The sequence below is a fragment of the Anopheles coluzzii genome, chromosome 2, assembly GCF_943734685.1.
Source record: "Anopheles coluzzii chromosome 2, AcolN3, whole genome shotgun sequence".
In the NCBI taxonomy this organism is placed as follows: domain Eukaryota; kingdom Metazoa; phylum Arthropoda; class Insecta; order Diptera; family Culicidae; genus Anopheles; species Anopheles coluzzii.
Genome location: NC_064670.1, coordinates 77,334,996 through 77,351,079, shown reverse-complemented (window position 1 = coordinate 77,351,079; position 16,084 = coordinate 77,334,996). Strand labels below are relative to the sequence as shown.

General features: G+C 42.0%; 1 protein-coding gene and 1 long non-coding RNA gene across 2 annotated transcripts; both read left to right on the top strand.

The window, feature by feature from the left end:
- Window positions 1-2,210: 2,210 nt before the first annotated feature.
- Window positions 2,211-3,296, top strand: LOC125908375 (uncharacterized). The gene has a single exon (XM_049611099.1). The coding sequence runs from the start codon at window positions 2,211-2,213 to the stop codon at window positions 3,294-3,296; it is 1,086 nt and encodes a 361-aa protein (XP_049467056.1).
- A 10,038-nt stretch (window positions 3,297-13,334) lies between these two features.
- LOC125906653 (uncharacterized) lies at window positions 13,335-13,780 on the top strand. The gene is made up of 3 exons (XR_007452023.1): window positions 13,335-13,364; window positions 13,472-13,562; window positions 13,628-13,780. It is a non-coding gene; the product is annotated as an uncharacterized LOC125906653 (long non-coding RNA).
- The last annotated feature ends 2,304 nt before the right edge of the window (window positions 13,781-16,084 follow it).

Sequence of the window (16,084 nt, the reverse complement as noted above, 5' to 3'; positions counted from 1 at the left end):
ACGTTCCACGTATGAAATGCGTCCCACCATTTGTAATTGTGTAATCTTGAAATATTCTAATGTTTACGCATCGCTACAGCAGCACGACTACAATTAGTACACAACCATTTGTAAAATAAATTGAATTGAGAGATTAACACACAGCAACGATTAGAAGCTTGATTTCCTTTAAATTTCTCTATTCTCGCATCATCTAGTGTGCAAATCGCTTAAGATCCTTAGCGGGTAGCCAAAGGTTGACACTTGCACACGTTCTTCGGTGTTCAGCGGTTCTGCGCTGTTATTTTTGGTTCCCTTCCTACCCTTTCCCCTGGGTTGATCAAGTGGCTTGCCCGCTGGTCGCCTTCGGTTTCCTCCTACCCTTTCACCAAGGTTACTCAGTGGTTTCCACCGAAAGCCTTCTGGTACCCTTCCTTCCCCTCCCCAAACCAAAAATCGCAGAGTAGGCCGCTCGTTACTCGTAACATCCCCCTACATTTGGTCTTTCGAACCGGATACCGAATACCGAATACGGAAACCGAAAGTTAGTCGCGTGTGATCCGTCGAAAACCGAAGTGAACCGCGTGTAACTTAGTGCAAGAGTGTGAGTTCTCCCAGCAGCCGCAGGTCGAAGCGCGACCAGGCGTGTTGTAGCTTCTCCTCGGTGCTTCCCGGATCGCGTGCCAGCCAGCCGGTGACCGAAGCACAACCAGGCGCGTTGTGGCTTCAGATCGGTGTCTGCAGCTTCCTTGTCCAGCAGCCGTAGGCCGAAGCGCAACCAGGCGTGTTGTAGCTTCTCCTCGGTACTTCCCGGATCGCTCGCCAGCCAGCCGTTGATCGAAGCACAACCAGGCGCGTTATGGCTTCACACCGGTGTCTGCAGCTTCCTCGTCCAGCAGCCGTAGGCCGAAGCGCAACCAGGCGTGTTGTAGCTTCCCCTCGGTGCTACCCAGATCGCTCGCCAGCCAGCCGGTGATCGAAGCACAACCAGGAGTGTTGTGGCTTCGCATCGGTGTCTGCAGCGCCATCGTCCAGCAGCCGTAGGCCGAAGCACAACCAAGAGTGTTGTAGCTTCTCCTCGGTGCTACAGTGCGTCAATTAGCCGGTGGTCGGAGCACAGCCAGGTACGTTGTGGCTCCACATCGGTAAGTACACGAACCTTATTAAATTCACCTATCTGGGAGTGAAACAAACTCGACGTTCCCTTCCTTCGCGATACCAAAATGGTGACATCACCTGCAGACGATGCTTCGATGGAGTCCCAGGGTTTCAAGGGATTTTCCGAAGAAGAAATCCAAGAGAAGGTCACCATTTTGAAGGTGTTACGACTGAAACACCAGGCGCTTTTGCGAAGTGTTACTCAAATCGAATCTGAGTTAAAGGCTGCTAATCTTACCGCGGCCATCAGTCGAGTAAATTTACGAGAATAGAGTAAATTGAAAAATTCTCAACGTGGAGTGTTCAATCAAATATTAGAAGAACTCCCCCTTGACGCAGAAAATGATTTTAAGCACGATGAAAGCTTCAGAAAGCTTGCTACTGTCATAGAAGTAGCCCATGAATCGTTTGCAATTGAGTCGCCACAAAGCACACCAACCACCTCCATTTCGCCTGTACTTCCGTCAGCAGGCCAACACCTTTCGATTCCGATGCCCACATTTGATGGTTCATACCAACAGTGGACAAAATTTAAGGCCATGTTTATGGACCTGATGAATCGGTCATGTGATTCAGATGCAGTGAAGCTGTATCATTTAAACAAGGCACTGGTGGGAAAGGCGGCAGGCGTCATAAGTGCAAGTGTAATTGCTTCTAACAATTTTGCCTCGGCGTGGAAACTGCTAGAAGAGCGGTTTGAAAACCCACGGGTTATCATAGAGCACCACATTAGTGGATTGCTAAAACTAAGTTCAGTTAACGCAACAATACGTCCACATTATATCACAGAAACTTTCGCTATTGAGTTACTTGTGATTTCTAAACCGGCATCAGACTTGCCAGCTTATCAGCTCGACTTAAGCGAGTTCAATATACCAGTAGAATATACGCTAGCTGATCCTACCTTTCATTGTCTTGGGCCCATCGATATAATTTTAGGAGCGGAATATTTTTATGAGTTTCTGCTGGATCGAAAACTGTCCCTCGGTACAAACCGTCCTATACTTCAAGAGACAAAGTTTGGTTGGGTGATTAGTGGCAACGCACCCGCTCAAATAGCATCGCCACCCACAATGTGTGCTACAGCTACGTTGTCTCTTGAGACACTCATGAAACGTTTCTTCACCATCGAAGACTTAAGCGAGAAACCTAGCTGGAGTGTTGAAGAAGCTGCATGTGAAAGGTTTTACACGGAAACAACGACTAGGGATGAGAGTGGTAAATACATTGTGAAGCTTCCACGCAAACCAGACATGATTGAGCGGATGGGTGAATCGCGAATGATCGCATTACGGCGGTTTTTAGCCATCGAGCGTCGGTTAGAACGAGAACCCGACACGCGAAAGGCGTATACTGAGTTCATGGATGAGTATTTACACCTGGGGCACATGAGCAAGGTGGTCTCAGATCGAACGACATCAGAGTGTTACTATCTGCCTCATCACCCCGTGTTTAAGGCAGATAGTATAACCACGAAATGTCGAGTAGTGTTCGACGCTTCCAGCAAAACGTCGACAGGAGTGTCACTGAATGATACTATGATGGTGGGCCCAACATTGCAACAGAACGGTGCGTCGATCTTGCTGCGATTTAGAACCCATCAAGTGGCTTTGACAGCAGATATCGCTAAAATGTATCGCCAGGTATGGATACACCCTGACGATCGCAAGCTGCAGCGTATTTTGTGGCGATCATCACCGTCAGATCCGATAGACGAGTTCGAGCTAAATACAGTCACGTATGGTACTGCGGCGGCACCATTCCTGGCGGTACGAACTCTGCAGCAGACAAGGGAAGACCACAAAGAAGAGTTTCCCATAGCAGCATCACGAGAACACGAATTTTACGTAGACGATTTTGTCTCTGGTGACAAATCAATAGAAGAGGTACGAGAGGCATCCAACCAGCCGACCTCTCTTATAGGCGTCGACGTAAAAGATTTAGCGTCAAGCCAAAATAAAGAGATTGACGGCAAGGGAGTCTTAGCAACACTCGGACTCGTTTGGGATCCGTCATCAGATGTGTTATCTTTCAATGTGGCAGATCATCCAATGCCTGAAAGGGTAACAAAGCGGAGCATATTGTCCTCCATTGCTCGCATCTACGATCCATTGGGAATTGTAGATCCCATAAAGGCCTTAGCCAAGCAATTCATGTAACTAATATGGAGTCTTCAAACCGACAAACAGCAGCCAGTTGGATGGGACGATGAGCTACCAGCTCAGCTGCAAAGAGATTGGGTTGAGTTTCATTCTCAACTAATTTACCTTAGAGAGGTGAAGGTTCCACGAGTGGTGTATGGAACATTCCCTGCAGAAGCACAGCTTCATTTCTTTTGTGATGCGTCTGAGAAGGGCTACGCTGCATGTTGCTATGTTCGAAGCCAGTTGTCGAATGAAAGAGCAACAATGCAACTTCTCACATCGAAAACAAAGGTTGCTCCACTCAATAGTAAGCATTCCATAGCTAGGTTGGAATAGTGTGGGGCACACCTAGCAGCCCAACTTTACGAACGCATAAAGAAGGCGATAGACATCAGCGGTCCGGTCGTATTTTGGTCGGACTCAACAACGGTAATACATTGGCTTCAGTCTCCACCCAGCTGTTGGAAACCATTTGTGGCAAACCGTGTGTCACAAATCCAGCAGTTGACCGACGGGTGCACATGGCGTCACATACCAGGGACAGACAACCCGGCAGATTTGGCATCTCGAAGCTGTTTGACACGCGAATTGTTGAACAATTCATTATGGTGGCAGGGTCCAGCATGGATATGTTGGCCAGAAAATGAATGGCCCAAATCAGCAGTAATTTCCGGGAATGAAACCACCACAATTGAGAAGAGATCATCCGCTATCGCTTGCACAGTAACAGCACCTGAACCACCCATTCTTAAAAACACCTCTTCTTCCGCTTTCATTCCTAGTGAAAAAGCTGAAACTTTGGCTTCACATTTTGCACTGGCCCACAGGCTTAGTGATCCACTCACAATTCCGTATGAGAATGCTGTTCATGCTAGCATTAGGGAGTTAAGTTCGGCACTTTAGGATGCCATAGAGATTGACCGTGTCACCAGCGGAGAAGTTCTTAAAATCATTGAATACAGTGTTAACTACAAGGCTCCAGGATCGGATGGACAGTGGGGAAATTTGCTAAAGTAGTACCAGTACTGAAACCTGGGAAGGACCCATGCTTGGGGTCGTGCTATCGTCATATTTCTCTTTTTAGAGCTATGAGCAAATTATTGTGTTGACCTAGCCAATCCGGCATCTATTATGTCCGATTCATACAGGGCCCGTTTGAATCGGACATAATCAAGAATGAAAGCGTTCTACTCTGAATCGCCGGTTTCGATGTGTTTGATCCAGTAAGCCGTCAGATCGGTGGCTCTGAGATGTTTGATCCATTAAATACAAAAATACGTCGTTACGCGTTGTTCCACTAATTATGTAATACTAAAAAAAATACCATGGGCTGGTTACTAAACAAGTAGTTCTTTTGAAACAATGATCGATTTTACAACAATATCTAAAAAAAAAATCAAGACCATTTATCACCTATTGATGCAATTTGCATCTAATTTGTCGCTATTATGTATCTATTCTTTCGCCATTTAAGCAATGTGGAAGGTATATCCACATATGTTTGCAATAGTTTTCACAGTCTGATGATGTGATCAAAGCGGCTCCTGTTTCAACTGTTCATTTATTCAACTTCATTATTCGGAGTGGATCGTTTTGTTATTTGCTTCCACTGGGTAAACATATTATTTTTATCTGGTTTAAGAATGGGCTGTATGGCAAGTACATGATTTTGTAGCCATATGATTCTATTTTTTGTTTGACCTCTGGTCATGTAAATCGATGAGGTTCGAAACCGTCAACGGCGAAACGGTCACCGTTTTTGAACAGCATCTTTCGAATGCGTTTCGAAAGATTGCGCTTGCGTTCCGAAACGCACTTTGACCCGATAACCTCGTGTCCCCACGTCAGGTTATCGATACGTCATGTGAGAGCGTGCGTGAGAGAGAATTTTGTGCGTAAATTCTCTCTCAGCATCCTGGGGAATCGGCTATCGTGGGCTTCGTGCGATTGATCAGCGGATCGATCGATCATTCGTATACGTGTAGTTGAGTGGAATAAATGATAGCATTATAACGTTTTAAAAACATTCTACGTCCTAGTGTTTTTATCTTTTTTTTGCGACTTCGTGAAAGAACAACCTCGTAAGTCTTATGGAATGCTACGATATCAAATAATAATATCGCATTTGTTTTGAGCTTGTCTATCAATGTCTTATGCAACTCGTCTACGAAACTAATAAAAAATCCTTATTTATCGCGCGTGTTCGGGACAAGTAATGAAGAATACCATTTCGGCTCATAGCACATAGCAACGAAATATATCGAGCTCGTAGTGCTGGAAAATGGCGAGCCCTCTTGTATCTCTCATTGAAACATTCAACCCCACTTCGTCTATGAATATAACTTTATGCTTATTTTAGGAGGCAGGTATCCTAGCGTTGTGTATTCTACAGCGTTCTGCTGTCTATAGTTTCATCAACATTTCTTCTAATGGGTGAAAAGACTAAATATTAGTTTTAAGTTAGAATCTACAATTTATTTAAGTGTTCATTCGATCCGCGCACTAAGAACTTCACCAGCTAAGAGAGACGCAGTTTCTCTCCATCACGTCGATCACCCCGATATACCCCCCCCCCCCCCCCCGGCCACCGTATTAGTAGCCGCCGTATTAACAGGTTGGCTGATAAGTTCCCGGTCTAACAAAGAATAACACATTTTTTTGTCAAAATTCGTTTTTATTATTCAACATAGTTCCCTTCAAGAGCGATACAACGATTATAACGACCTTCCAATTTTTTGATACCATTTTGGTAGTACTCCTTCAGTTTTGCCTTAAAATAGGCCTCAGTTTCGGCGACCACCTCTTCATTGCAGCCATTTTTTCCCTGCGAGCATCCTTTTGAGGTCTGAGAACAAAAAAAAAGTCGCTGGGGGCCAGATCTGGTGAATTCGGTGGGTGGGGAAGCAATTCGAAGCCCAATTCATGAATTTTTGCCATCGTTCTCAATGACTTGTGGCACGGTGCGTTGTCTTGGTGGAACAACACTTTTTTCTTCTTCATATTGGGCCGTTTTGCCGCGATTTCGACCTTCAAACGCTCCAATAACGCCATATAATAGTCACTGTTGATGGTTTTTCCCTTCTCAAGATAATCGATAAAAATTATTCCATGCGCATCCCAAAAAACAGAGGCCATTACTTTGCCAGCGGACTTTTGAGTCTTTCCACGCTTCGGAGCCGGTTCACCGGTCGCTGTCCACTGAGCCGACTGTCGATTGGACTCAGGAGTGTAGTGATGGAGCCATGTTTCATCCATTGTCACATATCGACGCAAAAACTCGGGTGTATTACGAGGTAACAGCTGCAAACACCGCTCAGAATCATCATCGCTCAGTTGGTGTTTTTGGTCAAATGTGAGCTCGTGCGGCACCCATTTTGTACAGAGCTTCCGCATATCCAAATATTGATGAATTATATGACCAACACGTTCCTTTGATATCTTTAAGGCCTCTGCTATCTCGATTAACTTCATTTTACGGTCATTCAAAATCATTTTGTGGATTTTTTTGATGTTTTCGTCGGTAACCATCTCTTTCGGGCATCCACTGCGTTCACCGTCCTCCGTGCTCATTTCACCACGCTTGAATTTAGTATACGAATCAATTATTGTTGATTTCCCTGGGGCAGAGTCCGGAAACTCATTATCAAGCCAAGTTTTTGCTTCCATTGTATTTTTTCCTTTCAGAAAACAGTATTTTATCAAAACACGAAATTCTTTTTTTCCATTTTTTTCGCAATAACAAAAGTTGCTTGACAAAAGACGCTCTGTCTCACAAACTAATTGACATACAGACGTCAAATTTTGACACGAATCATTTGAAGGTTGGTACTAAAGCTTGCTTCATTTAGAATTGGAACAAACTGTTGCTCATATTGTGGCGCTCCTGGTGGACGGATTTGGAAGCTCTTGGCGTCAACGAGTCGGGCATTTTGTCAGCTTGATGTATGTATTTTTGACTTTCCGCAAATCGACTGTAATTAGTAAACAATCAACATGGAAGCCGAAAGAAGGGAAAAAAATGTGCACAGTTATTTGGAAAATCCTTTGTGGTCTGCATCTAGGCTAGCTAAAAAGTTGAAATTTCCCAGAAATACCGTATGGCGCGTTATCAAACGGTATAAGGAAACATTGATGACGATTCGGAAGCCTCAAACCAATCGTCGGAGTGGAACTGTCGACCGGAATCTGCGTAGTAAGATTTTGAAGACGATTAAGAGGAATCCTAATCTGTCGGACCGCGATTTGGCCAGATAATTCGGTGCTGCTCATAGTACCGTCAGGAGAACTCGACTCCGGGAAGGAATCTAGTCGTATCGAGCTAGCAAACAGCCAAATCGCACCATAAAACAGAATAGTTTGATAAAAACTCGTGCTCGGAAGCTATACGATCAGGTGCTAACCAAGTTCGACGGGTGTCTTCTGATGGATGATGAAACCTATGTTAAGACTGACTTCGGGCAAATCGCAGGTTAAAAAATTTACTTGGCAACGGGTCGGGGGGATGTTCCCGCCAAATTTAAATTAGTTTTTGCCGACAAATTTGCAAGAAAATTTAAGATTTGGGAGGGCATTTGTAGCTGTGGAAAAAAACGCAAGTTTTCGTTACAAAAAAGACAATGACGTCGGAACTATATCAAAAATAGTGTCTCCAAAAACGCCATTTTGCCATTCATTCGATCCCACGACCATCGCGTAATGTGTTGGCCAGATTTGGCAAGCTGTCATTACAGTAAAGTGAAGTGGAGAATGGTATGCAGAGAAAGGGGTCCAGTTTGTTCCGAAAAACCTTAACCCATCCAACTGCCCCCAGTTCCGCCCTATTGAGAAATACTGGGCAATCATGAAGAGGAGACTCAAGGCAAAGGGAAAGGTTGTCAAAGGCATCAATCAGATGACGACCTGGTGGTATAAGATAGCTAAAACGAGGGACGAAGAAGATGTGCGCTGCCTAATGAGCCGTGTTACAGGAAAAATTCGAGAATTCCTTCGAAACTGTGAAGAATAGTTTTATCCGTATTTTTCCTTAAAAGTATGAAGAAAACGCTACATTTACATAAAAACAGATCTTAATTTCAATAATAAATAACTGAGATACAGGCAATTGTCTATGTTCCAATTCTATCTGAAGCAAGCTTTATGTAAAAATAATATGCATTTAATACTAGCAGCGCCGTCTATGTGTCAGACCGGGGACTTATCAGCCAACCTGTTATGTAACAATTCCCTTTATGTTTCAATCGGCCTGACGCATCACGGCATTCTGAATATTCATCTACATGTTGTCGTAATGTTGAAGCTAGAGATTGTCCCAACATACTTTCTACTCCACTACGTGGACCAAAATGTCGCATTATTTGCGTATTTTCTGAGCGTCGTTGAATTTCTTTTGTACATAACTGTTCGCAAAGATCTTTTAAAAACAGGCGTCTGTAGTTTATGGCAGTATGAAGATTTGAATAATTTTCTTTGTAAATTTTGAATGCGGCAAATGCAGCAACATCTAAAATGTTAAAAAAAATTCTAATGGCCACCGATTTGTCTTCCTTTTGCAACTTTATTCGAAAAGACATTTGTCCATGTTATCCACTCCTCCTTTTGAACGATTGTAGTCGGTGAACATACGAGGTTTATTTTTAGGGCCTTGAATTTCTGTATCAAAGTGGAAAGTTGACAACAGTACTCCTGCCCTATTCTTTTTAGGAACATATGAATAAATTGCAACATTTTCATTGAAGCCAAACAAAGTTGATAAAACCTCTCTTACCTTGGGATTTGAAAAACTGCTGGGAACAAACGTTAGTCGTTTATTCACTGTGCCAAGCAAAGCCAATTTATAATCTGTCATTAATGAGATAGCGAGATTATAACTAATAAAAAAATTGACACAATATTGCGACCACTACCTCGAAATACGCGACACAAATCTTTAACAACACGCTTACCTTGATTTTTTTTCTCTTATTCCTGAAGGAGATAAGCCTGTGTAAATTTGCCCATTTACAGGATACGAAGATTCTGCATCACATGTCCACCCGTACTTTGCTGGTTTGGTAGGAATATATTGGGTAAATCCAGTACCTCCACGATATGGAAATAATTGCTCTTCAACCGTAACATTCATTCCTGCAATGTAACACGATTGTACGTTTTTTAGAAGCATTCCGAACACTCCTGAAAATGCGGTTGCTTTGTCTTCTTATTTTCGTCCAGCAATAAAAAGCAGCAACCCAGGCAACAACACACCGGTAGCCCCTGATTTCTGCTAGTTTCTTGTCCCCGTAGCCCACAAACTGGCACCGTTGGTGACTTCAGCTAGAATTGTGCTCGCCGATCAGATCGACACCACTTCAATTCCAAGAAATTGTGTTGAAATTTGTACTTTATGAGGAGAAGTTTTTATGATTTCACTGCACCTTCCCCCCCTCCACCTTTTTTTCTACTGTCTACCATATCCAAGCCTGGTGAACACACACGTACAGATAGAGTACGCCCGGACGCCGCGCAGACAGTGTCAAGTAGTAAAGTAGTATAATATCGTTGTAGAAAAAAGTGCTGCATTTTTTGTCTTTGAGCATAATAAATATAGGGGAATTTAGAGCAGAAGTATCTGGGTTTATTTTCCTGGTAGGTTGCGCTGAGGGAAACATGAATTATGCGAATTCGGACACCTGAAATTCGGAAACTTTGTTTGAAAATTACAGTGGAGCGCCGTTTATCCGGTCTAATCGGAATAACACGGATTCGAAGGATATATTTAATCTCAAATTCTTGTTTTTTAAAATAATTCTGTTTCTGTTAAACATAACACAGTTGTTATTAGATTTTGATGTTGAAAAGAGCTCATAAAAATAAATTGTCTAGCAAGTAATAATAATAATAATAACCCTAGTAGTACTACAGTTCGAGCTCGCTGATTGATCTTCGATCAGCCAACTATCGAGCGTTCAAGTAAAAAGCATGCCAGCTAAAAAGCATTCAACTATTTAATTCTGACTGTACTCCCAATAGCAGAAACCTTGGAAAAAATGTGTTGCAACTTCACTTTTTTTATACTGACAAGAACGAAGTTTTATGCAGCTTCCCCGAAAATTTGAAGTTATTTCAATATCTAAAACAGAAGTTATGAACAATTTACCGCGCAAAATTATTTTTTCATACAAAATGTATGACCTACACGGGTAGGTGGTCATAGAAGTAAGGGGTAAAAAAAGTTAAAAAAACAAAAAAAATTATGAAAAATAATTTTGAAAACTCCCATTTTTTATACTGGCAAGAACAAAGTTTTATGTAGCTTTCCTGAAAATTTGAAGTCATTTCAATAACTAAAACAGAAGATGTGATCAATTTACCATCCAGATATGCAAACTCCCATACAAAATGTATGACCTACCCAGTGGTCATAAAGATAGGTGGAAGGTGGTCATAAAGATAAGGGTTGTAATTTTGGTCATAGAAACGCAGGTTAAAGGCGTTTTACAATCGGCCTCAGCACAATTTTTCGATCGAAAAAAATCGATAGGCTTACGTATAACTGACATTATACATATTTCTTTCATACTCCTACATTAAGTCGATTTTCAACGAGTTCAGTATTTAGTGTAGACAATTTTTTTTAATAATATATGCTTTTACAAAACTTTATTTCAAAAATATCAACCTCGATTTACGGAATTATTCTGATATTCGAACATATCCGCAGCTCAATGCGTTGCGGACTTTTCGCCATACCAAGCGGAACGATCGAATTTTTGTAGCATAGTTAATTTTGCTCGTGAGTGTCATGGTATACAAGTTTTCAAAAAGACCAGCAAAATGAACACCTTGACGGGGAAATGAGTGCAAATGGCAACAACATGACAGCTCAGATTTTTTTCGATCGAAAAATTGTGCAAGGGCCGAATACCTTTTGACCTGATCAAGAATTAGAAAAATGTCGATGACTACGCGCAGGTTTTTCCACTGAAAACGATGGGAAATTATAATATGAACAGCACACACACGACCTTTTCGTTTGAGTTTAAGATTGCAAGTGTTTATAAACAATAAAAAAAAGTCTTATGTTCTATTTTACTTTCTAGGTTAACCCGATTTTCCAGAGTACGCGTTTTGCTATCATTGCCTGGATCGCTTGTCTCTTTTCTTTTCCGCGAGGACCGAGGGTGTAAATGTTCGCCCGCTTTATCCTTTGTTTCGCATGAAGTTTTTTACCGCGATCCTTTTTGCCTGCTTGTCTTGTTTTATTGATTTACCGTGTTCTAACGTTCGTCATGTGCGGACATGGGTTGTTCATGCTATCTGATGAATGGGTGCATAGATCGCTGCCTAGCTCATTGTTTTATTGCACCGAGTTGTGCTTATGCAGATTGCGTTATGCTTATTTCGTTTGGCGATTCTCGAAAAGGATTTAAGCCGAACTGAATCGGCTGCTATCAACGATCTTATCTATCCGATGTGAAGCGGCTACTCTTAGCGTTCTCTGCGATCTGTGCTGGACCGGTTGCTCTGACGCTCGACGCTCGACATTCCATTCATTTTTATTTGATGAGTCGGTTTGCTGTAAACAAATCATCTAGATTCAATATGAACCGAGTGGGATTGGGATTCATTTGCAATTCGATTGGAATTGGGATTCGTTTGGGATTCGATTGAGATTTTGATTGGGATTGGGATTGCGATTTAATTTGTGTTGGGATTTGTTTGGGATGCACTTTTGATTCTGATTGGGATTGTGATTGCTATTCGATTGGGATTGGGATTGCGATTTGATTGGGAATACGATTGGGATTGGGATTCTTTTGGAATTCTCATTGGGATTCTGATTGTTATAGCATATTCAATTGGTTTTGGGATTCTTTTTGCGATTGCGAATTAACAACAATAGTATTTGCTTATATATAGGCAAAGTACATAGGATTGATAGGAGAAATCTAAGAGAACGTTTCTAATAAAAATTAATCTGTAAGTAGCATCCAAGCTGAACAGACGTTCTTATTAGAGTATTCGAAACCTATAAACTTAACTGGCGCCCGAATTACCGGACCGGCAAATAGGATTCTCCTCCACCAGCTGCTCAACGAGTTGCAACGGAGCATCATCGACGGAGCACGACGACAATCAGCGTTGGCAAGCAACAATAGTGTCTGTGTGAGTATTTTTTGTGAGTATTCAAAGTTAGTGGTAGAAAGTGAAAAAAATGTTCAATGGCAGCCAGAGTTTTGTTCAATCGTCTCTAAATATTCTGGAGCTCGGTAAGGTGCCCGATTTTGTGAGAGATCTTCGCAATTTCGAATTTCGAACCAAACGAATTGAATAACTTGATAGATGATGTAGAAAGCGTCATGAATTTTTGCGAACGGTGTCGAGTAGGAGAAATTTCTTTGGTGTATGAGTTTGTAGGGATTCAGATGGGATCAGAATCAAGCTAATCGAAATCGATCTAAATTTCAGCTTATCTAGAGCTAAACTTATATAGAGCGAAAATAGATGTAATTAGAGCTAAGTTAGGAAGTAAGAAAGAATAAACTGTCTCTTCGATCGACAAACCACCGATTATGAGACACACACTCGCACTCCTCCAGCCCTCCACAGCTGAACGCTCCCACCGTTGCGAAGTTGCGAGAATTTTTGCTCTGAGCGTGAGACCCTGATGCGCCAGAGATGACACTATGTGTAAAGACGATCATAATTCGATACGGTCAAAATGCGTGGATTGTCGTTTCATTTATCTGGTAATGATGTTTTCACTTCATCAAAATTTTAAACATTAACAACTAGGCTGATAACAATAATTGAAATGTAAATCAGAATAAATTAAATTCATTTGAAGTAAAATGACTTCCATTATACTCTATTTTGACCAAATGATCAACACTTGTACATAGTGCCATTTGCTTTGTGTTCTTCACTCTCGCGCTGTGTTGTGATCGTTCGAAACTCATTGCCAGAACGAATGCAAATTTCATTTGGGAAGGATCGGTGCCGGAAGATGCAGTGAAAATTATGAAATGTTTATAGAAAAGTGGTTAAGTAAATCGTGAAAGATGTAAACGCAGGCTGCAGTTTGTTTTGTTACATGATCTACGGGTAAGTGCATGCATAAAAAGAAGAATATTTCAAATGATGTTTGTGTTTTAACAATCGTATTGCTTTTAATGTTTGTTTATTTTTCTATTATTTGCCATCACACCTAGCTATTTCATTACCAAAGCACCTGATAACCGATCAAAGAAGGTGAATCGGGCTTACAGAGTCGCCGTTTAACTTCAAATATCTTCGTGATCGGTAAGTTTTAAATAGTCCTAGTTATGTTCACCATTCTAATGCTAGATATATCTTTCATTCCTCAGGAAAACGCATCAAACAACAAGTGTTTTTCTTCCAACAGCACGCTCCATCGGTGGAGCAAGCAGCCAACGATTTGATCGCCAGTACGCGCCATCAAGAATTGATATTTTGCCAAACAGTACTGTGAATAAAAAACTGCACACTTACTGTCGGAATTTCCTGGAATTTTTTGATCGGTCTACGCTCGCGGGAATGGTGGGTTCGTTGAGGAGAAGGAAAGAAAGGGTGGGAGCGAGGATTAACCATAAACGCGGCATTGAGAATGAGGGGAGGTGCGCTCAGCGCTCACGCTGGGACACTCACGATGCTTGAAATAAAATGTTAACAAGCATCGATTTCAAGCATGCATGTCGCGCGACATTTTGCCAAGCGGGTTAAACACTTTATTGAAACTTAATGTAAACTTTCGTCACACATATAGAACCTAACAAAAACACACATCATGTCGTCGTCCTGCTAAGTACGACCTCCATCCAGCAAACACATATCTGTGAATAAATGGATCCTTACCTGTCGATCCACGCACTGCGTGTGCGTCTGTACACACTGTTTTTTTACTTCACACTTCACCAAAACACACCAGCGCACGAGACTTTCAACGAAATGCGCATCAACGCACAAACACTGCGCGCGGGACTTAGAACGAAACGCGCACAACCATATCCGGCAAAGCGTCGCGCTGTACTGGTGGTTTTGTACGCGTAGGAGGGGGGACATACAGAGCGATGGTTCGATGCTGTAGTGTAAGCGAGACAACATGATGTGACGAGCAGTTCCAAGTTGTTGAGCTCGCTGAAAGAAGACACACACATTCACAGACGGCTCGTCAAAGCACAGTATTTGCATTGGTGTTAGTGAAGCGCGCGTGTAAAACAGAATGCGAACTCTCATCGCAGCGCGTTTCTCCTTGCTTCCTCAAGCTTCCTCATACCCCTCGGCCTGAATCACTCAAAATTTGGGGTCTCATTGTTTGCGTGGATGTTAACAAGCATCGATTTCAAGCATGCATATCGCGCGACATTTTGCCAAGCGGGTGTGTGAAGCTCCCATAAGTTGATCCAAAAAACAATCCGCCGTAAAATTTGCTGCCAGGCTGCCGACGTCTTCAATTCTAACAATATTACCTAAAAATGGTCAGATATTAAAGAAAAGTTATTATTATATTATTGCGATAAACGAGACTTCAAAACATTAGATTTCGAGCTGACTACCGTTAAAAGAGGAATAAGTGAACCATTAAATTCATACTATGGCAGGGTTAATGAACTATTAGCATCTTTGGTAAGACAAGTGCAGACACAGGATAGTTATAAAAATAACGCAAGTGTTCATATTGATTTTTTTAGAGAAAAAGCATTGGATGCTTTCATTCGAGGCTTAGACAAGCCTTTGTCAATTTTGCTTAAAACTGCTAGCCCTACGTCATTAGCAAAAGCTTATCAGTTTTGCTTAGAGCATAAAAATATGGATTGTAGATCATAAAGGGGGCGTCCATAAATTACGTAACGCTCAAAGGGGGGGGGGGGTTCCCTGTAGCGTTACGGTTTGTTACATAGGGGAGAGGGGGGGTTCACATTCTGTTACGTAACGTAATACAATCCTATCACCGGTCACTGACAAATGATCGCCCACCTGAGTAAGTTTTGCACTTTTATTTCTTTATATCTTTTGATAGGGAATACGAACTTGACATTTCTAAAATACCAAAACAGAGGTTTGACAGAAAATTGCCATGAAAAATCCACCGTGTAATACAGGTTTAAGAGCCGTGTGTCTCAGGTAAAGACTGTAGTTTTCAATCTTACAGTTACATGTCATTCTACGCTAAACGCATCGACCTGTATATTATTGTTGGTAAACAACAGTCGTGCGGTGCTGTCAATCAGGATTAGTTGGATAATTCGGCTGCCAAATTAAGGGGGGGGGGGGTGTTCGATCATGCGTTACGTAATTTTGGAAGGGGGGTCTCCTCCAACGTTACGTTTTGTTACGATAGGGGGGAGGGGGTCGAAAAATCCCAATTTCAGCGTTACGTAATTTATGGACGGCCCCAAATTAGTGGTAATACAATGAACAATACTTCCATTCCGATTCCCAAACCAAAAGAATTATCTGTACCATTTTTGCCGATTACCACTCCACGTGGTAATTGTCATGTTCGAAAACCCCTGGTACCGTTACCTCGCCGACAACCATTTAACAATCACTATAATCCAAACAAAATCGGTAACACAAATACTAACAGAAGCCATCAAATGCGACGAGATCTTCCCGTGCCCATGGAGGTAGATGAAAGTATTAAAAGCCGATATACTTCAGCTAACCCTATTCCATACAATAATCATTCCACACATACTTATTCAAATGCAATACATGTAGAACGTAGAAGAAAAGAGGATACGCGGAAAGAGATGGTTTTACAGTTCACTTTATTCACTGTCGTCCACTTCGCTTGGCTT